This window comes from Jaculus jaculus, chromosome 5 (assembly GCF_020740685.1).
Source record: "Jaculus jaculus isolate mJacJac1 chromosome 5, mJacJac1.mat.Y.cur, whole genome shotgun sequence".
NCBI lineage: Eukaryota > Metazoa > Chordata > Mammalia > Rodentia > Dipodidae > Jaculus > Jaculus jaculus.
Window position 1 is genome coordinate 102,627,158 of NC_059106.1, and position 26,642 is coordinate 102,653,799.

General features: G+C 41.0%; 1 protein-coding gene across 2 annotated transcripts in view; it reads right to left on the bottom strand.

Annotated features, from left to right (window-relative positions):
- Positions 1-21,237, bottom strand: part of Slc35d1 (solute carrier family 35 member D1) — a 63,048-nt gene extending 41,811 nt beyond the window's left edge. The window contains exons 1-8 of one of the 2 annotated variants that reach the window (XM_004661734.2): positions 20,921-21,237; positions 20,391-20,424; positions 20,204-20,290; positions 19,484-19,551; positions 17,140-17,211; positions 15,810-15,878; positions 12,213-12,315; positions 8,481-8,573 (exon numbers count right to left, since the gene is read on the bottom strand). In XM_004661734.2, the coding sequence (XP_004661791.1) occupies positions 8,481-8,573; positions 12,213-12,315; positions 15,810-15,878; positions 17,140-17,211; positions 19,484-19,551; positions 20,204-20,290; positions 20,391-20,424; positions 20,921-21,123 (729 nt within the window). In that variant the 5' untranslated portion in view covers positions 21,124-21,237. The remainder of the gene's footprint in view (positions 1-8,480; positions 8,574-12,212; positions 12,316-15,809; positions 15,879-17,139; positions 17,212-19,483; positions 19,552-20,203; positions 20,291-20,390; positions 20,425-20,920) is intronic. The other variant, XM_045150731.1, reaches the window with a different exon arrangement.
- Between the last annotated feature and the right edge of the window lie 5,405 nt (positions 21,238-26,642).

Here is a 26,642-nt window from a genome sequence, read left to right on the forward strand (position 1 = left end):
CTAGAATCTATAAAGAATTCAAAAAACTAAACAATAAAAACTCAAACAACCTACTCAAAACAATGGGGCAGAAAACTGAATAGGAAGTTCTCAGAGGAAGAAACAGAAATGGCACACTTAAAGAAATGTTCAACATCTTTAGCCATCAGGAAAACACAAATTAAAATAGGAAAGTGTGCCAAACACTAGCAAGAGGGATTTGGCTATAATACCCATAAAACTGCCCCCAACAATACATTGCCTCTTAGAGGTGTTTATGCCCAAAATATTAAAAATTAAAATTAAAAGTATGGGTGGGGCAGGGGCACACCTGGAAACAAGTGCCCTGGAGAGGGCTGGGATAATGCCTAACCTTAAAACATTTGGCTTTGGCCTGTAACTCCCAGTACCAAAAATGGGTATTATTAATTCCTACATTGCCTGTTAACCTACCAGGTCCCCAAAACAAGACAGTTGTTAAAGCACTTGATTACGGGTCTGAGGTAAAAGGTTAGGCCCTCTTACTGAAGACAACATATGTTGCCTTCACAGAACACAGAGAGATGTGGCTGAAATGTGGAAGGGAGCCAGTTCCCAGTTAGTTAGCCTGTTTAGTGCTGGAAACCACTACATGAGCTATTGGGGAAAAGTGGCCAACTATGGTGTAAGCAAGCAGGGGTCAAAGCAATTCAGAAACAACCAGCCTGAGAGATGTACACACCAGTGCAATGGTGGCACATAGCCTTGGTGGGTAACCAATGGTTTTCTGATTGGCTAAGAGATATACTCAGTGGAAAGGAGTTGCTCGCACTTTCAGTAGCTCTTTAGTTGATCTCAGCTGTCTTTCCTTCACATATATATATACATACACAAACACACACACACATGGAATCAATGCTTAACGTGGAACTTTACCTTTAAATAAAGCTAATCATAAATAATGAACTAGAGTCTGTATTCTGGCTTTATACACCTTGTACCGACAGGATGCTTCAACATAGGTACTAATTCTTGATCCTTATTACATAACTGTGAGGCAGGTTGTTGCCTGGTTTCCAGGAAAGGGACATTCTCAAGTATGCACAGTAGCAGGGTTCAGAAGAGCCTTTCTCATGACTGTACAGCCATTGTTTGTTGGCCTGACTACATGCATCCACCACAGCAAGATGGCCAGCCATCTGTGATGTACTTTCTCACACAGGACCTTCTTTGTGTGTGTAATATGTATGTGTGTGGGTACATGTTGTGCAAGTGCATGTGGGTAGAGGCCAAAGTTTGTTGTCAGGTATCTTCCACGATGACTCTCCACTTTATTTACTAAGATTTAGAACAGGAAAAATGCTCAGAAATACTTCCCTGGTCTGATCTGAAAATGAAATTGCAGTGATTTGTCTCATAAGTACATGATGAAATGATGAACACAAATTTAGAATTAACTACCAAAGTTTGAAATTCATAACCTACCATCACACTATTAATTTTATCATACATGTTTCTATTTCATTTATAGGCAATATCCATGGAGTAGTCTACCCTCAATGCCAACAAACAGGAGAACTGATCTACTTCCATTTTACACCCTCAAGATGCACCAAAACACTTCTTTAGAACCTATATCAGTGTGTAGCTCTTAAAGTAGTGGGCCTGAACCCCAGAAGACTATATGGTCTTTAAAAGGTAAGAATACCACTTAGGTCAACCACTTGATTCTTATTACTCGATTGTAATGCAATGAAACACACAACACATGACAAAGTTGAAAGAGAGAGTATGCAAAGAAACCAAGTTTTAAGAAAATAGCACAGCATTAAAAAGTATGTTTGAGGCTGCAGAGATCGCTCACCAGTTAAGGCACTTGCCCTCAATGCCTAACAATCCAAGTTTAATTCCCCAGTATCCATATAAAAACAAAACACAAGTATGTTCATTTGTATCCCAAAACATTTAATAAGAACTGTAAGAGTTAATAATGCAAGTGCACCTCCCTCCAGCCTCACCACTGTCATCAGTAGGGATTCCGGAGCATATCTCACTCCTGCCTGGGACAGTGAATAGCACTGGACAACCAGGGCGTGAGCTTCCCCCTTTACTTCACATGGATACTTAGCCCCATACTTGCCAGGATTAAGTATCAGCCATACTACCCCATGGTAACCCTACCCTCAGTGTGATGGTTAAGTTGTTGTCAACTTATTTTTAATATAATTCATTCTATCAGTTCTGTTCCTCTAGAGAATTCTGACTAATATACTAAGCTTCTACCACCATCAGTAGTGACTCCAGAGCTGATCTCACCCCCTCCCAGGACAGTAAGTAGTGCTGGGTGACCAGGACCCACATGAGCTTCCTCCTCCCACATAGGTACATGGCCCCCACTTGCTAGGGCCAGGTATTAGATACAATAAGCATGGCAAACCCTCCCCACCAGTCCCACCAGCCTCTGCTGCTGCTACCAGAACGGACCCTGTAGCTGATCTCCCTCCAAAACCCCATCCAGGGCCCACCACCCAGAACATATTCCCTCCCTGGCCTGGCCTGGCCTGCTTTCCTGCATCTCCCTGAGTAGGGACTGCCTAGCTGATCATACCCCACAGCTTTGGCACTGAGTACCCCAGACCTTCCAGGGTCTAGCCTAGACCTGCCCGGAGGCTGCATACACAAGGAAGAGCCTACTTAGATTCAAGTGTACCTAGCCTAAATCTGCAGATAGATTGACATTGCATACCAACTTCAGTCAAGGCTGATCAGACCACTTTCAACACAAGCTCCACAAGAGAGGCTACTGCTACATTCTTAGCAAAGTAAGAGGACTACCTTAAAATGAGTGAGCTACACATAGTCTCATAGTGAATGCCTCCAATGAAAACTTAGAAGAAACTCCAGACAAAGAATCCCAAAATAAAGTTACAATAAGCATACTAAACAATGTTACTGAGGCCATAAACAAATGGCTGGATGAAATGTAAGAGAATTAACAAAAAGAATGAAAAGAACTTAAAAAAGAACTCAAAGGATAGCTGAATGAAATGGAAGACAATCAGCATAAAGAATTCAATAGATGGAAAATAAAATGGAAGAGAATCAAAAGGAACTCAGCTGGAAAGATTGATATACCATATGACCCGGCTATAGCACTCCTAGGTATATATCTGAAGGACTCATCTCATTTCCTTAGAAGTACATGCTCAACCATGTTTATTGCTGCTAAATTTATAATAGCTGGGAAATGGAACCAGCCTAGATGTCCCTCAACTGATAAGTGGATAATGAAGATGTGGCACATTTATACAATGGAACTCTACTCAGTGGTAAAGAAAAATGAAGTTATGAAATTTGCAGAAAAATGGATGGATCTGGAAAGGATCTAAGTGAGGTAACCCAGGCCCAGAAAGCCAAGTGCCACATGTTCTCCCTCATATGTGGATCCTAGCTACAGATGATTGGGCTTCTGCGTGAGAAGGAAAATACTTATTAGCAGAGGCCAGTAAGTTAAAAAGGAGATATAAAGGGAAGAGAAAGGAAGGGAGAAGGGTACTTAATAGGTTGGTATTGTATGTATGTAAGTACAGTGATTGAGATGGGGAGGTAATATGATGGATAATGGAATTTCAAAGGGGTTAAGTGGGGGAGGGGGGAGGAGGGTATTACCATGGGATTTTTTTTATAATCATGGAAAATGTTAATAAAAAATAAATAAATAAATAAATATTTTAAAAAAAGAACTCAGCTGGGCATGGTGGCATATGCCTTTAATCCCAGCACTTGGGAGACAGAGAAGGATCATCATGAATTTGAGGCAAGTCTGGGACTACAGAGTGAGTTCCAAGTCAGCTTGGGCTACAGCAAGACCCTGCCTCACCAAAAAAAAAAAAAGGGGGGGGGGGATAGGGATCCAATAAAGCTGCTGAAGGAAAAACATAATGAAAAACAAGAATAAAATATCTCATTTAAAAGGCTCCTAAGAAAACCTGATCAACAGAAACAATATATGGAGTAAAGATTATCAGAGCTTGAGGATAAGACAGAGGAAACAGACCAAGAGTCCAAAATCAATGACAAGCTGAAAAAATCTGTGTGATCAGAACATGAGGGAAATGTAGGATATCTTACAAAGACTTAAACATTTGGATCATGGGCATATGAGAAGGTGAAGAACATTAGGCCAATGACATAGAGAATACACTGAATGAAATTGTGTAAGAAAAATTTCCAAATTTCCAAAAATGAGAGGCCCATCAGTAACAGGAGACACACAGAACACCAACGACACAGGAACAAAGATTATATTCCCTGCATCACGATGTAGTTAAAGCACTAAACACAGAAAAAAAAAACAGTATGAAAAGCTGAAAAACAGCTCATTACTTATAAAGGTAAGGCCACCAAAATTGATTTTTCAATGCAAACTCTAAAAAGCAGAATGGCTTGGAATGGAGTATTACAAAGCGTAAAAGACTATGGCTGTCAACCCCAAGCTACTAAAGGTTAAAGAAAAACTCTCCATGATAAACACCAGATTTATAAATATATGAGTACTAAGTCAGCCCTACTGAGAACATTGGAGAAAATACTGCATACTGAAAAGATAACAAATGTACAGGAGAGAAAAATCAGTAATCAAAAATAGAACAGATATGAAAATCATATGAAGATCAAGGAAACACTAAACCCCATAAAGTCTTCAACTTGACAAAAGATTAACTCACAAATCTCAATTATAATTCAGAATATCAATGGATTCAACTCCCCAATGGAAAGACAGATTGAGGGATGGGGAAATGGCTTAGTGGTTAAGGCATTTGCCTGCAAAGCCTACGGACCATGGTTCGATTCCCCAGAACCCACGTAAGCCAGATGCATAAGGGGGCACATGTGTCTGGAGTTAGTTTGCAGTGGATGGAGGCCCTGGCATGCCCATTCTCTCTTTCTCTCTGCCTCTTCCTCTCTCTCTCAAACAAATGAAGAAATAAATATTTTTTTAAAGTGTGCTGGGCTGGAGAGATGGCTTAGTGGTTAAGTGCTTGCCTATGAAGCCTAAGGATCCCAGTTCAAGGCTTGATTCCCCAGGACCCACCTTGGCCAGATGCACAAGGGGATGCATGTGTCTGGAGTTCGTTTGCAGTGGCTGGAAGCCCTGGTGTGCACATTCTCTCTCTATCTGTCTCTCTCCCTCTCTCTCTGTCACTCTCAAATAAATAAATAAAAATGAACAAATTTTGTTTTAAAAAGTGTGCATATCATGCCAGGCTTATTAAAAAAAAAAAAAAAAAAGTTGACAGACTGGATCAGAAAATAGGATCCATTCATTTTCTATCCACAAGAAACTCACCTTACCATTAAAGATAGATACCACCTTATGGTGAAAAGATGGGAAAAGATATACTATGCAAAGGAAACAAGCAGGTGTAGCTATACTAATATCTGACAAAATAGACTTTAAACAAAAAGCAATCAAAAGAGATTTTAAACATTTTTTTAAATTATTTATTTATTTATTTGAGAGCGACAGACAAAGACAGAGAGAGAGAGAGAGAGAGAATGGGAGCGCCAGGGCTTCCAGCCTCTGCAAACGAAATCCAGACACGTGCACCCCCTTGTGCATCTGGCTAACGTGGGACCTGGGGAACCAAGCCTCGAACCGGGGTCCTTAGGCTTCACAGGCAAGCGCTTAACCACTAAGCCATCTCTCCAGCCCCAAAAGAGATTTTAAAAAGAAGGCCACCTTATACTCATTAAGGGGACAATTCAACAAGAGAGTATTACAAACATATGTACCACAATAGCAAGAGAATGCAAACTTGTACAGCCACTATGGAAATTAGTATGAAGGTTCCTCAAAAATCTGAAAATGAACATACCATTTAATCCAGCTACACCACTCCTCCTGAGCATATACCCTAAAGATTCTACTCTTTATCACAGAGATATTTACTCAGCCATGTTTATTGCTGCTCTATTCACAATAGCTAGAAAGTAGATACAGGCTAGATGCTCATCAACTGATGATGGATAATGAAGATATGGTACATATTCAAAATGGAATTCTACTTAGCACCAAGGAAAAAAATGAAATGAAATTTGCACGAGAACAGATGAACTTGAAAAAAATCATACTAAACAAGGTCACACAGGCTCAGAAAGACAAATGCTATATGTTCTCTGTCATATGTGGTTCCTAGCATGGAACAGCTTGATTTGTTCAGCAGTTGGAGTAAGCATCAGTAACATTGGCAAGAAACTAGAATGAGGCTAAGAAAGAGTGGAAATAGGGAGGGATGAGAAGAAGAGACACTTCACAGGAAGTAACTGGAGGTGGGGTGGTAAGGGAGGGTGGGAGAGAATTATACAAAACTAATGATAGCATGAATCAATAACATAGAAACCTTCTTCTACTTATCTAATTGAAAAATATAGTGGATGGAGGGAGTGGTTGTCCCAGCAGAAGTGCTCTTAGTTGGAGAAAACTAAATTCTAAAACCACAGGCTTTGGCTGGTAAATCCCAAAGCCAAAATTTTGGTCAGGGAGGTACATGAAGTCCCCCAAACAATGCAGGCTATTGCCAAAGCATTTGGTTACCCAGCAGAGCTAAATGGTAAGATCTTCTTGCTGAAGACATCACAGCCTATGCACACATGATAATGACAGATTTATGATGAAAATGAGAAGGAAGTCAGCTTCCTGATGACTGCCTCTCTTAGTGCTGGAAAGTGCTATTCAAGCTGCTGGGGAATAATAGCAACAGCAGGGGATCCTGCAAACTACAATATCAAACAACCTGTGTAATAATGGCAAACAGGCTTGAGAGGTAATCAAGTACTTTCTGATTGGATATGAGGCCTACTCAGGGGGAGGAAATTCATACCTGGCACTGAGAACTAGTCAGAGTCATATGGATAGGAAGGTCATAGACTGTAAAGAGAAACTCACACTGTTTTTGGCTAGGAAGAGATCTGCCCATTAAATACTTTTTGAAAGTACTGTTTAACCCCTTTAATCCAAGAAACTCTCACTCTTGGTTGCAAATTCTGCTTTTTCACAAATAGCAGTGAATATCAGAAAGAACCAAGATTCTTCAATACAACAAGAAGCGATAGCCAGAGTCACTACAGACGAAGAAGCAATTCAAACTTAAATGCTGCTCTCACTGCTATTCTGACAACCTCCTACAGGGAGATGGTGGTAGACACTGAGGAGACTTGAAACTCATCAAAGCAGAAATTCAGAGGATGCAGAGAGGTCAATACTAAAGGAGATCTATAACATGCCCACCAACACTAAGGAAACCTTGTAGAAGAAGGGGTGGAAACTGTTAAAAGCCATAGAATGGGAAGGTGTAAACTAAAACATCATTCCCCTCGCCCCGAGACTGAGAGGTGCATTCATGGTCCCACAGTGAATGCCAACAACCCCAATGAGGAAGGTCCTCAGTGAAGTGAAAATAGGGCAGAGTATAACCCAGTGGTAATATAGTCAATTAATAATATGTTCATGCTGTAAAGTTAACAAATATAATAATAAGTATAGCTGCCAACAATGAACTCAGCCTCTCAGTAGTTTATCATTACAGCCTAAGAATGTTCTTCAAAACCCCTATTCTAAAATTAAAATAAACCTCTTTGGACCTGGGCCTGTCAGTTTCATTGGAGAAACAAAACAAAAAAAGGCAAAACAAATTTCACTAGAAGAAATAAGAGGAAAATTAAACCTAACCTAACATAGGCAACAAATTCACATTCTTTTTTTTTTTTTTTTTTTGGTTTTTTGAGGTAAGGTCACACTCTAGCCCAGGCTGACCTGGACTTCACCATGCAGTCTCAGGGTAGCCTCAAACTCACAGTGATTCTCCTACCTCTGCCTCCCAAGTGCTGGGATTAAAGGTGTGCGCCACCATGCCCAGCTGAAAACACATTCTTAATTATACTGAATCATGTCAAATTAAATGTGAGTTACTAAACTTTGAAATATGTACAAGTTATAACTTCTACTTAACTTGTCATCACTCTGGAATGAAGAATAATTTCCTTGGTCAATAGTTTCAAGCAGCTACAAGATACTAGTCAAAACTTGATGGAAATTGCCATCTTTGCTAAGTTCTTAGAATATATAACCATATTAATTCTTGCAACTTTCTCCTGTACAGATATGCCTTGAGATTTGGAACTACTTGTTCTGCCCTGAGGGGGAAGGAGGAAGAAAGGAAAAAAGATGGAGGGAAGGGAGGGGAGAGTCAAGAGGGAAGAGAAGGAAGGGAGAGAGGAAAGGGGAGAGAAACACTAGTTAGTATGCAGTACTTTTATGTTGACAGAGCTACCTTGAGCCATCCTCTCTATTATGTGAAGAAGGAATTGAGTGCTATGTGCAAACTAGAGTAAATTCTTAGCTCACCACCACTTCATAAGCATATTCCTCTTTACTAATGCAAAAGTGTATCTTTGACCATAAACAGTAACATAATTCATCAACACAATCCATTAAACAAACCATAATTTAAAAGTCCTACCTTTTGTGCATCTCCTGTGAAATATGCAATGGCCAGGGTGGGCAGAATCATGAACAGTGCATTGTAATAGAGCAGACCATATTTTCCTAGCTCCTAGAATAGTAAACATTAGGTATTTTGGATGATTCTGGCAGACAGGCATATACAATCTTATGTAGACTACTATCCCAAGTGCACAGGTATATTATATAGTCATCATTTCAAGTTAAAAATAGTTTAACTTGAATAACTACATTCAAGTCTGAAATGCAATACTAAGTTAGCATGCCAATAACTTATGCTCATTGTATGACTATTAGTGGTACTGAAGTTAGTTACCGGTGATAACACTTCTGATTTACTAAAACCATCTCAGTATAACCATATTGGCTCTAAGATAAAACAAATAATGGATAGGATTGTGACCAAAAGCATCAGTGAAAAGGTATGCCCTGTTTGTATGGCACCAGAAAAAAAAAAAAGCCACAGTGGGATAAAACAACCTTTTATTTTGTATTTTTCTCATTATTTATTTATTTATTTATTTATTAGAGACAGAAGGAGACAAACACAGAGAGAGAGAGAGAAAAAAAGAGAGAGAGAGAATGGACACACCAGGGCCTCTACACACTGCAAATGAACTCCAGATATATGTGCCACCATGTGCAGCTGGCTTACGTAGGACCTGGAGAATCGAACCTGGATCCTTAGGCTTCACAGGCAAGTGCTTTAACTGCTAAGCTATCTCTCTAGCCCAAAACAACCTTGTAGAATGGGTACCCAGGGCTGGAGAGATGGCTCAGCAGTTAAGGTACTTGTCCATAAAGACTAATGACCCAAGTTTGTTTGTCTAGTACTCACATAAAGCCATATGCACAAAGTGGCACATGTGTCTAAGAGTTTGTTTGCAGCTGCTAAAGGTTCTGGTGCTACCATCCACTCTCTCTTTGCTTGGTGTGGTGGTGCATGCCTTTAATCCAAGCACTTAGGAGGCAGAGGTAGCAGGATCACTGTGAGTTTAAGGCCAGTCTGAGACTACATAGTAAATTTCAGATTAGCCAGGGCTAGAGTGAGATCCTACCACAAAAAGAGAGAGAGAGAGAGAGAGAGAGAGAGAGAATGAGTGCCTAGTCAGCCAGAGACATGAGCATTATCCTGAAAGTAGAGAACATGCAGGATAGGAACACATATGGATACACATCATCAAGGAAAATACCTGTTCTATCTCAATTTTCACATTTTATTTTAGTTTTTAAATTTTTTTTTTCTGAGGCATGGTCTCACTCTAGCCTGACCTGAAACTTCCTCTGTAGTTCCAGGTTGGCCTCAAACTCACAGTGTTCCTCCTACCTCTGCCTCCCAAATGCTGGAACTAATAGTGTGCACCACCACGCCTGGCCAATTTTCACATTTTAAATATTTTTCTGCTTCACTATGTATCTCTCTCTGAATATAGTAAGGTTATTCTTAAACTTCTTAGTAGCCCACGCTAGCCTCGAACTCAATCCTCCTGGCTCAGCCTCCTGAGGGTTTGTATTACAGTGCTGCCACTACACCCATATTACTTCTCTGCCCCAACACCCGACATGCTTTTATATATCTCAAGTTGGCCTTGAACTTGTGAGGTAGCCAAGAATGATCTAAAGTCATCTTCCTGTCTCTATCACCTGAGTGTTAGAATACTACTACCATACCTGGTTTGTGCAGTGTTGGGAACTAAATACAGGAATTCATGCATGCCAGGCAAGTACTCTACCAGCTGAGTTACATCCCTAGCTCCACAAATGAGCACCAAAGTTTTAATACAAGTAAGTTGTAAGTCATCTCTGAGTGAAGAACTAAAGAGCTCTCTCCTAGGATTAAAATACTTTAAGGCCTCTATTTTCTTCTAAGTTCTGGGATATATTCTACACTGTGCTGTCCAAAATAGTAGCTCCTAGCCATAAGTAGATGTTATATATAATTACAAAAACTGCTAATTCAGCTTCTCTGTTATGACAATCATTTTTATTTTTATTTTGTTTTTACTTTTTAAATGTGTGTTCATATATGTGCATGTATGTGGATGCAAAGGACTACCTTGGGTGTCATTCTCAGGAATGGTATCCAACTCGCTTTACATCAGGATCTCTCATTGGTCTGAGACTCACAACTAGGTTAAACTGGCTGTGAAGTGAGACCCAATGAAACTCCTGTCCCTACCTCCCAAATGCTGGGATCACAGGTGCACACTACCATGCCCAGCACTTTTTGTGATTTCTGGAGATGAAACACAAGTGTGTCTAACGGCTGCTTGTAATGGACCGCATTCCATCACTACAGAAAACTGTTTCAGGTAGTTAAAGCTATGGGATAAGTGAAATGTATTTACTTCCCCAAACAGCAAATGGGCTAAATAAAAAACCACAGTAGGGCTGGAGAGGTGGCTTAGCAGTTAAGCGCTTGCCTGTGAAGCCTAAGGACCCAGGTTCGAGGCTCGATTCCTCAGGACCCACGTTAGCCAGATGCACAAGGGGGTGCACATGTCTGGAGTTCATTTGCAGTGGCTGGAGGTCCTGGCATACCCATTCTTTCTCTGTCTATCTGCCTCTTTTTCTGTATGCCTGTCACTGTCAAATAAATAAAAAATAAACAAAAAATGTTTTAAAAAACCCACAGTAATGCCAAATCTGTGTTCTCTTTTCTGTATGTAAGATAAAAACTGCTAGCTGCACTACCATCGAGATGCAATCATCACATGGAGTCATCAATGTCAATAAATGGAGGATGAGACATGAAGGGTGAAGTTACACAGTATGTATTGCATCAGTTTAAAAAATTATTCTAAGAATATGGAAACTTGCTGAAGTATTCACACAATCTATACTTTTCCTTCCCTTCCCTTTTCATTCCTTCAGTAACAACTCTGCAACATAGAAAGCTGTGACCCATATAGCTTTGTTCTTATAGCAAGCATTTTCCTTATGCAGCAAAAAAAATGTAGCACAAATACTCAGCTAGACTGATCTACAAATAAAATTCAATTTGTCTGAATTCAAAGTATATATAAATAAACAAAAAATATCTTTAAAAGCTTTTGTGTATACATTACCAATGGAAGGCAAGAAGCTCAGTATGTAGCTGAGATCCTGGCCAGGAAACTCAGTGTTGCCTTTGTTCTCCTAAAGTATCCCATTGCTTAGGGGAAGAGGGTGGGAAGGACAAGTTGGCAAAAGCTGCTTTGCTATGTTCTACAGTCCCAATACTCACTTCCTTTCATGACTACCCAAAGGCTTCCAGCCACCCTTCTCATCTCAGGTCCCTCACCAAGTCCTCTAGAATGCAACCATGAACAGTATGACATTTTTCCCTACCTCACTTTACGTCAATATTCACACAACTCCCCTCTAGAAATTCATCAATATAACAGGTAATTCCTTAATTAAAAAAATTTTTTTTGAGACAGGGTCTCACTCCATCTTCTAGGCTGGCTTCAAATGCACCATACAGCCCAGACAGACCTCACACTCATGAGCCTCAGCCTACCTCAGTCTCCCAAGTATTAAGATTACAGGTATGAGCCACCACATCTAGCAAGCATAATATCTTTATATGGGCACAGTATGAGTATTTTATCCTCAGAGAGCTCCTACATCCTTCCCAGCTCTTCTAAGCACTTTTCTTAATTCCACACTTTTTCTTTGATATTTAATCTAACATTATAGTTCCCAACATCAGTAGCATTTAATAAAGAAGCTTTAGATTGCTACCTACTTTTGAATCTAATTTTTGCTTCACGTATGCACCATTTGCTGCTGTCAGAACATCGTTTATCAGAATAAAAACATATCCTTCCAGATCAAATGCCAAGTCAGAGCTGCAAAACACAAGCAACACTGTAAGAACAATTTACATTTCAAGAATGTGCATTTAAATTTTAACCACATCTGAGTTCATGTTTGCAAGCTCATGCTCTTTATCTAGGTATATAAACAATAAGTCTTTTATCAACTACTACTATTTCTACATTTGGCAATTTCATGCTCAATAGGAATTCTTCAGAAATGAGAAGCACCAATGGCTAGCCACATACAAATAGGTAATTATGGAGCAGGTATGGAGACACATGCTGCCAGTTCAGCACTTGGGAGACTGAAGCAGAAGGATGGCATGTTGCTAGCCAGCATGGACTATACAAGGAGGCTTTATCACAAAACAAACAAGCAAGCCCCACCTCACTTGCAAGCCCAACCCACCACACACACAAGAAAAGAAATAATCAATCATGTCAGCTACTACTATACTGCTCCACATTCCAATTCAGATAACAAGCAACTACATTTACTACTATCTGTGTAAAGGCAGAAAGCACCAATTTCATACCTAAGGAAACCGAAGGGATCAAGTTGTGAACATGTTATTGTTTTCAAAGGTCTCCATAGAAAACTAGGAGTAGCTAGTTGTAAGACCAAATGCCAGTAGTATGTACTAGGAACTTAACTGCTCAATGAAACTATAAGGTCTAATTAGTGAGATCAAGCAAACTAAAGATTTCTGCCACTTAGTAAAGTGCCAAGGACAAGAACCCCCAAAACATAAAAATAAAAATCTGACAAAAGGATGCCTCCAACATACCTGAGCACCCCACAAAATGATGCCTCACAGCCTATGACTTTGTAAAGACACTTCCTATACTTAGATGAACTAGTAAATGGAAACATGACTTGAAGCACACCATGCTACTTCAACTTCAGGCAGGATGAGACTAACCCATTAACCATACCAAAAGGTCTGATAGCCCTCTGACTAGCTTCCAACTCTCTCCTTCAGACCCTTTTCACAAGTCACAGGTTCAAATTAGACAAGACTGGCCTGGCAAGTCACCTAAGAAGCTTTTTGCAGCCAAAGCAAGCCCCAAGGAAACTGTGTTTAGTACAATTTTGTTTCCCACTGGCTTCAAGGAAATGCTTCAAATTATTTAGAGGTTAGCAAGGCACCTCCAAAAATAGGGGTAAGTAGTTAGTATAGAGTTTTTCACCAAAGAGGCAATTTAACTAAAAGAAAAACAGTAAGGTATAGAGCCAAGTTCCAGTAGTCAATTATTCCCTACACATTCTTTTTTTAGAATGGTATTTCACTTGAAGAGTGAATGCAGAGTAGAATTTTCCTTCTACCTCCCCTCACCATACCTAGGCCACAGGGAGACAATGAAAGTAACTGAGTAAAAGAAGCACATAGATGTCATAGAGGAAAAAAATGTATGTCAGACAGAATTTGTGCCGTTGGCAAGTCCATCATGAACCAAGGACACTATATAGAAGGCTTCACAAACCTGCTGGGTTCCTTGGTTATAGTTTTCCCATGTCTGCCTACTTTCCTTTAACCCTCCTTCCTTCCTTCTTTTTCTTCCTTTCCTTTTTCCATCCTAATTATTACATAATAATTATATGTGTTTATTGGGTACAATGTGAGATATATGTATATACACACAATGTGATATATATAATATATACATGGTAATGTTCAAATCAGGATAATTAATATTTTTCTCTTCTGAAAAGTTCGGTCATTGCTTTGTGTTTTCCATATCCATATATATATATACATATATATGTATATATATGTATGTATGTATGTATATGTATGTGTGTGTATATATATATATATATATGTATATGTATATGTATATGTATATGTATATGTATGTATGTTTTGTTTTTTTGAGGTGGGGTTTGCTCTAACTGAGGCTGATCTGGAATTCACTATGTAGTCTCAGGATGGCCTTGAACTCATGGTGATCCTCTTTACCTCTGCCTCCCAGTGCTGGGATTAAAGGCGTGCACCACCATACCCAGCTCCTCATATATTTTATTTATTTATTTATTTTTATTTTTTTAAAAAAATTTTTTTGTTCATTTTATTTATTTATTTGAAAGTGACAGAGACAGAAAGAGGCAGATAGAGAGAGAGAATGGGCATGCCGGGGCTTCCAGCCACTGCAAATGAACTCCAGACGCATGCGGCCCCTTGTGCATCTGGCTAATGTGGGTCCTGGAGAATCGAGCCTCGAACCGGGGTCCTTAGGCTTCACAGGCAAGCGCTTAACCACTAAGCCATCTCTCCAGCCCTCCTCATACATTTTAAAGCCAAAACTTAGAAAAAAAAAAATAGGAAAAAATTTAGCAATCTAATACAATACCTATAACATTTGTGATATAAGCAAGGCCAACATAGCAATACTGTCATTATTCCACAAGGAAAATGATTCATTGGCATTTGCCTCACCTCATAGGAAGCAGACACCATTTTCTTTAATAGCATGCAAGGAAAAATAATAGCATGGTTTATAAAATCAAAGACTCAGGGTCAATCTCCAGATTTGTAGCTTCCTAGTTGTATAATCCTTGCAAGTTGTAAAAGTTTTAGTTGCTTCAACTATTTTAGGAAAGTTATACCTTTCAGAAATGTTGTGGAGAATGCGTGTGTTCAATGCTAACCATATTGTATAGCATATGGAAGGTGACAGACAAGTAGAATATGGCATCAAATCCAAACTTACATGAATTAACTTTAAGAATCCCTTTTATTTTTTTAAATTTTATTTTTGAGAGAGAGAGAGAGAATTGGTATGCCAGGGCCTCAGTCACTGCAATCGAATTCCAGACATTTGCACCACCTAGTGGGCATGTGTGACCTTGCACTTGCTGATATCACCTTTGTGTGTCTGGCTTACATGGGACCTGGAAAGTTGAACATGGGTCCTAAGGCTTTGCAGGCAAGTGCCTTAACCACTAAACAAGCTCCAGTCCCCACTTTTTCTTTTCCTGTTTTTTCTTTTCTTTTCTTTTTTTTTTGGTTTTTTGAGGTAGGGTTTCACTCTAATCCAGGCAGACCTGGAATTCACTTTGTAGTCTCAGGGTGGCCTTGATCTCATGGCACTCCTACTGCCTCTGCCTCCCATGCCTGACCCCCCCATTAAAAATTTTTTTAAAAAATTTATTTGCAAGCAAAGAGAGACAAAGAAGAGAGGCAAACAGAATGGGTGTGTCAGGGTTGTAGCCCAGCAAATGAACTTCAGATACATGTGCCATTTGGTGCATCTGGCTTTATGTGAGGACTGGGGAACTGAACCTGAGTCATTAGGCTTTGCAAATAAGCACCTTAACTGCTAAGCCATCTCTCTAGCCCCAAGAATCCCCAACCTTAATTTGGCTACCTCTCAACTTAATATCACTGAACAGCCAAAAAACTTGGACCTTCGGAAAACATGCTTCTTATTTAGGCTATAAAGAATTATTCTTATCACTAACTGATATATTATCAAGAATTATTTATAATTTCTAACATGATACCTATAGGCACATATCTTACCTGGCAGCTACAAAGGCTCCAATAATCATTGCAAATACAGTCATCTTAATATCCCAAGAAAAAGTCTTCCTACAAAATAATTTTAAATTATTAAATTAAATTTTAAAATATACATGTTATTCACAGACTCATTTTAGATCATTGACAAAACACACACACACACATATATCATATTTTTTTTTCAAAAGGTATAAACAAAGGCTACAGAGATGGCACAGAGGTTAAAGGCACTTGCTTACAAAGCTGGGCAGCCCAGGTTTGAATCCCTAGTACCCATGGAAAACTGGATGAGTTCATAAGAGACCTTGCCATGCCCATACACAGACATACATTCATACACATGCAAATAAATCAAATTTTAAAAGATTTAAATAACCATATTTTAAATATCTGCAAGGAACAAGACATTTAAAGATAAAACAAAAATTCTTTTTGTGATAGAAATAATTATACTCTTTTCTATTCTTACATTTGTTATCATTAGTAAATTGGAATTTTGTTTTGTTTTTTGAGGTAGGGTCTCATATACAGCCCAGGCTGACCTGAATTCACTATGGAGTCTCAGGCTGACTGCAAACTCACAGCTGCCCTCTTATCTCTGCCTCCCCAGTGCTGGGATGAAAGGCGTGTGCCACCACACCTGGCTTGGGATTTTTTTTTTTAAGAGAACTTATTTATTGTGTTTTGTATTTGCAGAGGTGTGTGTGTGTGTGTGTGTGTGTGTGTTTACCCAGCTTTGCATGGATGGTGGGGAATTGAATCCTGGTTAGCACGCTTTGCAAGCAAGTGCTTTTAACCACTAAGCAATCTCCCTAGCCTGTGAATTGGAATTTCATGTCAGAGTTTCTTTTAAGTAAGAAAAGGTAACACACATATGTAGTAAAAGCAGCCAAGACATAATCACAATTTAAAACCTATGATTCTGACCTGGCTTCACTGAGTGGCAGTGTAGATACACTAATCCTATGGAGTAAATCTCAGATAATTCCAGTTAATAACCTTCCCAACTATATCACTTCCAAGAGTAAAAAAAAGAAGGCTGCTTAAACTTCTTAAAGTTGAAGTAGAAGCAAGATCAGTAACTTAATATCTCAAATATTTTGGGCAGTTTTTCAAGATACTTAAAGTTGTTTAAAGAGTATTATGAAGCCAGGTGTGTTGTCTCATGCTTTATATTCCAGCACTCAGAAGACTGAGGAAGAAGAATCCTTTAGATCAAGGCCAGACTTGGATATAGAGTGAATTCCAGGTCAACCTGAGTTACGGGGTGATATCTTGCCTCAAAATAAAACAAACAAACAAAAAAGGTTATATTAGAAATTCAGCTCACTTCAGTAGAAGTCCTTCAGCAAACATTGTAAACAGGATAGAGAACCTTCTCAGAACTGTAAACATTGGCAAGCTGTAAAAGTAATTAAGTAAAATAAAGTTTAACAATTTACATTTGTAAACCAAATTTCCCCAAATTGGCAGTTCAAAACAATGCTCTTTTTTTTTTTTTTTTTAAAGTTTTTCTAGGTAGGGTCTCACCTAGCCCAGGCTGACCTGGAATTCACTATATAGTCTCAGTGTAGCCTTGAACTCAGGGCGATCCTCCTACCTCTGCCTGGGATTAAAGGCATGTGCTACCATGCCCAGCCAATGCTCTTTCTTCTACCATGGAAATTTCATGCTGATTAATCTGTGGTCAAATTAAATCTTATTTCTCTGTAGAAATAACTTTGATTTCAAAGCCTTTAAAAGTTGCTTTAAAAGAAAACTACTAAACTTGAGACACACTAGCTATAAAATTGTAGAGATCATACTCATATCATAGAATAGTAACACACTTTTAAGTTTTATTCTGCTAATTCTGCAAATACTCTAACCTTGTTAGTAAAAAAGGCCAATTTCCCCTCCCCTCCCTGCCACTGGACTGCATTCCTTCCCTCTGTTTCACTAAGAAAATATCTATGAAAATCTTACATCAGTGAACACTGGTTTTAGAAGTATTCACTCATCAAACACATAGTCTCTTACAACACAAGTATTTCTGAGTATATTTTATTTCATGCCAAAGTGCTTGATGGGTGGATGACAACTGATAGCAAAGCAAATTGCATCTAAGCAACAGGTTGCAGCAAGTTTGCATTTCTTTCCAAATAGAGAATGAGTTGGAAGAAGACACCCTACCCATGGCAAATCTGACTTCCTCCAAACTCTCCTCGGATATTCTTGACCATTCTATCAGGTTTCTGGATTTGCCCCAATACAGACAGATCTCTATATTGTTTTATAGTCATCTAATATGCCAGGGCATCATACAGCTCATGGGAAGTAGTGAAGTCCTAAGTTTCTGTTAAATTGTTTCCTCTCTGTGCAGTTTTAGTACCACGTACACCTCCACAGAGTAGCATAGCCAGGAACTGAGAGATGAGTGTGCAATGCATAGTATTGCTATGGAGTAGAAAGCTACATGCTGCCTCCATAATAACACAATCATGATTAAGATATTAATCATATTTATATCAGGATTCCTTCTAATTGCAACTACTTCATGTTAAAATCAAACCTAAGTTCTTGTGTCTGATTTGGCCATATGGAATTTGACTGAACCATAAAATATTGATGAAAATATATTAAAGAAGTAAGATCCTAAGTATAGTGTACTCTAACTCTAGAATCTGAGATGCAGAGGCAGGAAGACTGCCACAAGCACCAGGCCAGCCTGGACTACCTAGTCAGTTCCAAGCCATCCAGGGCTACAAAGTGAGACTATCTGAGGGAGGAAAAAAAAAAGTAAAAACCTTAGAAGCCTACTGTGTATCCTTCTCTATTGTATATATGGAAAAATAGTAAAAACCTTTTATCGCAGCATTTTCATTTTAAGACTTCTAACACTGTAGTGAGGGGGGGAAAAAAAAAGAGCTATTCCTCTTCAAACAAAGAGCTCTAACAAAGTTTGTGTGTGGGGGGGAATTACTGGGGATTGAACCCAGTGTCTTACATCACACATGCTACCCAAATGCTCTACCACAGAGTTTAAACTCAAAAAAAAAAAAAAAAAGTTATTTTATTTATTTATTTATTTTCAAGGTAGGGTCACAGGCTGACCTGGAATTCATTATGTAATCTCAGGGTGGCACTGAATTCATGACCATCCACCCACTGGGATTAAAGGTGTGTGCAACCACACCTGGCGCAAAAAGGTTGTTTTTTTTAAAAAATTTTTTGGTTTATTTTTATTTATTTATCTATTTGAGAGCAACAGACAGAGAGAGAAAAAGGCAGAGAGAGAGAGAGAGAGAGAGAGAGAGAGAGAGAGAGAGAGAGAGAATGGGTGCGCCAGGGCTTCCAGCCAGTGCAAACGGAGGACACCACACACGTACGCCCCCTTGTGCATCTGGCTAACGGGTAACATGGGTCCTGGGCAATCTAGCCGGGGTCGTTAGGCTTCGTAGGCCACTTAACAGCTAAGCCATCTCTCAGCCCTCAAAAAGTTTTTTAATTTAAGCTTAAACTTAATCTCCAGCCCTTAAACTAGAATTCTGATTCAACGTTCCCTGTTTAGTAATAGAAGTTTTCTGGTCCTTTCGTTTTTTGTTCCACAATCAATACTAATACATTAAATATGAAACATATGTACAACTTTAAGACTATATTATTTTAATCTAATAAAATAAAATAATCCATACTTCAGTTTTTTTGTGCTGAACAATCCGGTGATTTGGTTCCCAAAATATAGTAGAGGTAGTGGAAATGTCTAGAAAATTTAAAAAGGAATAACAAAACTCAATAATAATGATAGCTAAAACAGGGTCCTTTCAAACAAGCAGCTTTGTTTACACAATCAAACTCTTTCCAGTTGAAACATAAGCTGAGCTCTCATAAAACAAGACTGATCCCCATGAAGCCCTCAAACGACAATGACTGTTCTTTGACACATAGCATTGTGTAGGAGAAAGGGAGGAAAAGAAGCATGACCAATGTGGGATAGAAACACCACTTCCTTTAACATGGGATAAGGTGGAGTCTGACTCCAGGGTCAGCAGAAAAGGAAACCGCATTTCATCTTCAACTGGAGTCAGGAAGACCCACATAGAGAGAACATGGAAATAAACCTGAAAACAATGATGCAAGTAGGATGTCCTGACTAGAATGGGTAGATAGCGAAACACCAAAACTGCTGCACTAATAATTAAAACTGAAGGGTGATTTTTTTTTAACCCTAAAGAGATGGTAGGACTTCTCTTACATATACCACTGCATGCACCTTTTACCTTCGTTATATACTCTCAGTACTGGGGGGGGGGGGTGGTGGTGGTTCTTGGCTGCAATTATTTAGCATGATGTAAAGGAAATTTTTTTTTAAAATAATAATGGCTCCTTTTTATAAAAGAACGTATTTCTTTTACCTTTCGAGGTACATTTCTGTCAAAGTCGGGAAACTTGACTACTCTGAGTGCCTTTCCCACCCAGAGAACAGCTACAGTGGCCACCATCTGTAAACAGAGAGCACACAAGATGCACTGTTCTGCATACAGAACCCACACAGAAGTTCTGACAACACAAGGCCCCGAAATGCCCAGGATCCCAACTCACCTGGCCAAGTCCAACACATAGGGAGGACGGAAATCTACCAAAAAAAAAAAAAGGATAAAGAAAGGAAAGAGGAAAAATGGTTAGAAACTCCGCCCAGCTCTCAGAGCACAGTGAAATCAGCCTACTTCGGTCAAAGTTAAGGGCATTTTGATTCAGTCCACACCCACGCCTGCCCCTCATCCAGACAAAAATTTAATGACAGAAAACCCCTGCCGGTAGTAGGCTACGGGGCAGATTTTGTGGCCCCGGGCGACCACTTGTCTCTATTGGCCCGACTTTACAACTTCAGCCGGCTTCCCGCAACAGATATTTCAAGGAGGACCGAAATCCCTTCACAGGTTTCAAAGAAAGCACAAAAACTGCCTGCGTCTCAGGAGCCGCGGGCGCGCGGACGCGCGCGTCCGGGAACGACCAGCCGCTGACCAGTCCTAGCGCCGCGGACCGAGCGGGCGCCAAGGTCGGGCCGCCGCGCCTCCTCCGCGAGGCCGGGACCCGCGGCGCGGCCTGGCCTGGCCTGGCGCGCGGCCCACCTGTAGTTGGTGAGCACGCTCTTGTTCACCACCACGATCAGGAAGGAGCTCACGCCGTAGAAGCCGGCGGCCAGCAGCTTCAGGAACACCGTCAGCGTTTCGGCCGGAGCCATCTCCAGCTCCTCCTCATGTCTGTGTGTGGAGGATTTCGCGGGGGCTTCTCCTTTAACCCGAGCATGCTGACGTCTGTGAACTTCCGCCATGGCGGCGGCGGCAGCAGCGGAGCGGGGCGCAGGCCTCAGCGGAGCGGGGTTCGGGCCGGGGGACGTGAGCCCCACTGCCGAGGCTCCCGAGGAACCGCCGCCCGTCTGCTCCGATCGCGACACTGCAGCCGCCCGTCTCCGCCCCGGGGCCGGGACACACCCGCGGGGACTTTGCCCCGGCTTGGTGCGGCGCTGGTTGTGGGGAGAGCCTCGCTGGCCGAGTTGGGCCGCGGACGGGGGAGGGGCGGTGGGCCTGGCGAGGACTTGGGGGACCCCTGCGCCCAGCCGAACTGCAGGCAGCAGGGCACCTCATTACAGTGCCACAGCCGCCAGCACTTGGCGCAAGAACGCCCTGGATCCTTTCTCGGGAGCGCTAATAGCGTGCGGGGCGGGGGTGCGTTGTGGCAGACTGAGAACGCAGACCTGTCTTCCTCTGCTTCATATGCTGCCAAGAGGCATGTTGTGTTTGTTGTGTCCACGCTCCTTTTCTGTGCTCCTTTGGGCTCTCTGGTAAGGTGTCAAAGTTCTCGGAAAGAACTTTTCAGATGGAGGGAATTCTTTTAGTCTTTTGTAATTGACCTGTTTAAAAAAAATGTAGTACATAAGTTGCCTGTGAGTTGGTAAAAAAAAAAAAAGCAAGATGTTTGGAGCCTGAAAGATAAGAATTCCAGTACTAGAATACCTAGAAATGTTCCCCTCTCATATCTGTGTGCTCTCTGATCTCTCTGAATCTGCACAGAGCTCCTTTCCAGGACACTGTGCCATTCCTGAGCAGAAGCAAATCATTAACAGAGAAAGTTACATACCTGCTTTTAATGGGGGGGGGGGAGCTTTTTTTTTGAGTTAGGGTCTCGTTCTAGCCCAGGCTGACCTGGTATTCACTATGTAGTCTCAGAGTAGCCTCGAACTCACCATGATCCTCCCACCTCTGCCTCCTGAGTGCTGGGATTTAAAGCATGCATCACCATTCCTAGCCAAAAAAAAAAAAAGCTTTGACTTATTTCTCTAAATGCTTGGTCATTTTTTTTTTCCAACTATACTAAAATAGTATATCATTGTAACTCCTTCCCTGTCCCCCCCCCCCGCCCAGGTAGGGTCTCACTGTAGCTCAGGCTGACCTGGAATTCACTATGTAGTTGAAAGGCCCAAGAAGCCAGGAGCCTAGAAATACTATCACGCTCCAAAAGGAGCTTTAGGAGGGGGCCTGCATACCTCAAATTCCAGGCCCTACTCTCTGCTAGAAAGTAAGTAAAAAGTCACTCTTCTTACTGTGTTAGTGCCCGCCCTCGATATAAAACTAGGTAAAAGGGCGTAAGACAGGCCCTTGAGGATGGGAAGTGAGTAACGGATTAAACTGCTTATCTGGCTTCTGTAAACTGCAAGCACCATAAACCCTAGTAACCTGTCTTACTATACTTTGTCACCCCCACCCAAGAGCCCAAGCAAATTCTGACCACTGAGGTTATAGGAAACTGATTGGTCCACAGAGCGTGGGCTTGAGTAATTTAAAATGATTGGCTTAGAAACTATGGAGTGGCATAAACTGACTGGCCCGCACTGTGTGGGCTCCTGATGCTAAGAAATGATTGGTTTTAATGCACAGGCTTTGTTAGAAATCATATAAAAGCTGTCCTGTTCCTGCATTCGGGGCTCTGCAGTCCTCTACCCCTGCATGGTGTAGACTGTGGGCCCCAGTGCGCTTGGAATAAAAATCCTCTTGCTGTTTGCATCAAACCCGTTTCTCATGAGTGATTTGGGGTGTCGCCATTTCCGGGCAGAGCGTGGGGTCCTCGTTCTGGGGGGGTCTTACATAGTCTCAGGTTGGCCTCGAACTCACAGCAATCCTCCTACCTCTGTCTCCCAAATGCTAGGATTAAAGGCATGTGCCACCATGCCCAGCTTCATTTTAACTCTTCTTGAGTACAATTTAATGGCATTAAACATACTCATATTGATGAGAGTCATTAATTACAAATTAAAACCACCAAACGTGTAGTTAATATCTGAAATGGAGAGCCCATTTTTGGGAGAGGTGGCAGGGGGGATGAGGTAGGGTTTTACTCTAGCCCAGGCTGACCTGGAATTCACTATGTAGTCTCAGGGTGGCCTTGAACTCACAGATGTCTTCCTACCTGTGCCTCCCGAGTGAGTCCTGGATTAAAGGAATGTGCCATTACACCCAGCGAGAAACCTCATTTTTAAAAAATATTTTTATTTATTTATAAGTAGAGAGAGATTGGGCATGCCAGGGCCTCCTGCCACTGCAAATGAACTCCAGACACAGGTGTCATTTTGTGCATTTGATTTTATGTGGGTACTGGGGAATTGAATCCAGGCCATCAGGCTTTGTTGGTGCCTTTAACCATCGAACCATCTTTCCAGCCCTGAGAACCCATATTTTGATTCTAGACTTAATGGTCACACAAAGGTGTAGTATTTTGGCAAAATGAGTTATTATCTCCCTAAAGTATTACTGACAGTGGTATGTTAGGACCTACCATAGCATGTTACTTGTGTTGTAGGACCCCCAAAACGGGGACCCCATGCTCTGCCCGGATATGGCAACACCCCAAATCACTCACGAGAAGTGGTCTTGATGCAAACTGCAAGAGGATTTTTATTCCAAGCACGCTGGGACCCACAGTCGTACACCATGCAGGGGTAGAGGACTGCAGAGCCCCGAATGCAGGAACGTGACAGTTTTTATAGGATTTCTAACAAAGCCTGTGCATTAGACCAATCATTTCTTAACATCAGGAGCCCACATGGTGTGAGCCAGTCAGTTTATGCCACTCCATAGTTTCTAAGCCAATTAGTTTAAATTACTCAAGCCCCCCATGGACCAATCAGTTTCCTATGACCTCGGTGGTCAGCATTTGCGTGGGTCCTTGGGTGGGGGTAGCAAAGTGTGATCTAAGGCAGGCTGCTACGGCTTATGGTGCGGGCTACTAAGGCTTACGGTGTGGGCTATTAAGACTTACAGTGCAGGCTATTAAGGCTTACAGTTCAGGCTATTTACAGAAACCAAATAAGTGGTTTACTCCATTACTCATTTCCCATCCTTGAGGGCTATCTCACGACCTTTTTACCTAGTTTTGTATTAGGAGCGGGCTCTGATATAATGAGAAGAGGGATTCTTTACTTCCAACAGAGAGTAGAGCCTGGAATTTGAGGTATGCAGGGGCCCGCTCAAGCTCCTTTTGGAGCGTGATAGTATTTCTGGGCTTCTGGATTCTTGGGCCTTTCAGTGTGACTAGCCCCTTCTTATAACTATAGCTGTATGTGGACATTTCTACCTCTTTTCTAGGCAGAGAACATTCATAATAAAGACTTTCTTCAGAGTAACAGCAGCAAGTGGGATTTACAGTAAATTGATTTTAATAATGGCCCATATAATCTGCTTGTAACACTGGAACAGAATACTTTCCTGCTCATACCATACCTGTATCCACCTCTGGGTACCTAACTACTGGAGAAAAGTGAGTCTCTGAATATCTGAATGGCTTCCAGGCAGAGAAATGTTCAAAACAGCAAAATAAAACATTACGAAGGACTTAGGAACAAGATTGCAATTACTTCATGTCCTTTCAATGGAGGAAACCCATAGTCAGGCATATGCCTGACAGATTAGGTATAAGTGCTACAGGAAATTGAGATAGCACCAGATGTAGAGTGGAGAATCAGAAAATTTCATGTCAACATGGATTTGTAAATGACTTCAAAGCCTGAGTACTGAGCTCAGATAGATCAGAGATTTTATAGATAGTATAGCAGGCTGTCTGACATCACCTTGAATTCTTTACACTATTGGGTTACAAGTTTCTAATGTTACATGATTTGGGGTTACAAACAGAAAATTCCTTAGCAATGAATCAGTGATAAGAAACTACACGTGCAGAACAGAAAGATGGTTTTTCAGAGGTGTTTGTGTCTATGGCTGCTCTAATCAGGTAACACACGAGCAGGGTACAGCTGCATAGACAGAAAGGAGCCTCAGGGTCATGCTATGTCCCTGGCATAGGCCTGTACAATAGAAAATTGTGTTTTAGAGTACCACCTGGGTTTGGTTTCTTTGCTAAATTTCTTCTACCAAATTTCTTCTTCCCCTGTCGGGAGCCATTTTGGCTGGACTTGTATCCATAGCTCTGGGCTTCTGGCAGCAAGACATTAGCAAAACTATAGCAGCCTACCTGTAAGCAAGATTATGTAAATTCAGTGTGGGGAAGCCTTCTGGCAGCAAGACATTAGCACAACTACAGCAGCCTACCTGTAAGCAAGATTATGTATATTCAGCCATTTGGCTGGTCTTTTGTACTGAGAAGTGATTGAAGTGCAAAAACTGTAACAGGAAGGGTTTTTTGATAGAAACTTGTGAAGCTCATAAAATCTTTGTCCATGGAAAAACTGTTTGTAAAAAGATATAAAAAGGAATGCTGTGAAATAAACCTTGTCTTCGGTCCTGGCTTGAGGCCTTGCTTCAGCCATGGACTGGGGTCCATGCTTTCAGTCTTTCTTCTGTCTTTCCTTAATCCTCACTCCCCGGCACTCCCCCATTTGAAGTCTTTTATAAATACTACAAACAGGCATCTCCTATTTTTGTATCATCATAAATTAACCTTCTGATAACCCTGGCGGAGTATTTGGGCTTTTCATATTGAGGATATGAGGGCCAAACAGAGGGACCATGATAAGCATCAGGAGCGGACCAGCAAATAGAAGAATCCAGGGCCTTGCCATGTGTCTGTTTCTGAATTATAGAGTTTAATAATAAACTGTTAAAAGAAGGAGACGCTTTAAATATTTTGTTCATTTTTATTTATTTCTTTGAGAGCAGCAGACAGGGAAAGAGGCAGATAGAGAAAGAGAGAAGGAGGATGGGCGCACCAGGGCCTCCAGCCACAGCAAACAAACTCCAGACATATGTACTCCCTTGTGCATCTGGCTTACCTGGGTCCTGGGGAATTGAGCCTTGAACCAAAGTCCTTAAGCTTCACAGGCAACTGCTTAACCGCTAGACAATCTCTCTAGCCCAGGAGATCCTTTTTTGTTTCTTTTACTTTTTAAAAAAATTTTTATTAGCATTTTTCATGATTATAAAAAAAATCCCATGGTAATACCCTCCTCCCCCCTCCCCCACTTAACCCCTTTGAAATTCCATTATCCATCATATTACCTCCCCATCTCAATCACTGTACTTACATACATACAATACCAACCTATTAAGTACCCTTCTCCCTTCCTTTCTCTTCCCTTTATATCTCCTTTTTAACTTACTGGCCTCTGTTACTAAGTATTTTCATTCTCATGCAGAAGCCCAATCATCTGTAGCTAGAATCCACATATGATAGAGAACATGTGGTGCTTGGCTTTCTGGGCCTGGGTTACCTCACTTAGTATAATCTTTTCCAGATCCATCCATTTTTCTGCAAATTGCATAACTTCATTTTTCTTTACCACTGAGTAGAACTCCATTGTATAAATGTGCCCCATCTTCATTATCCACTCATCAGTTGAGGGAC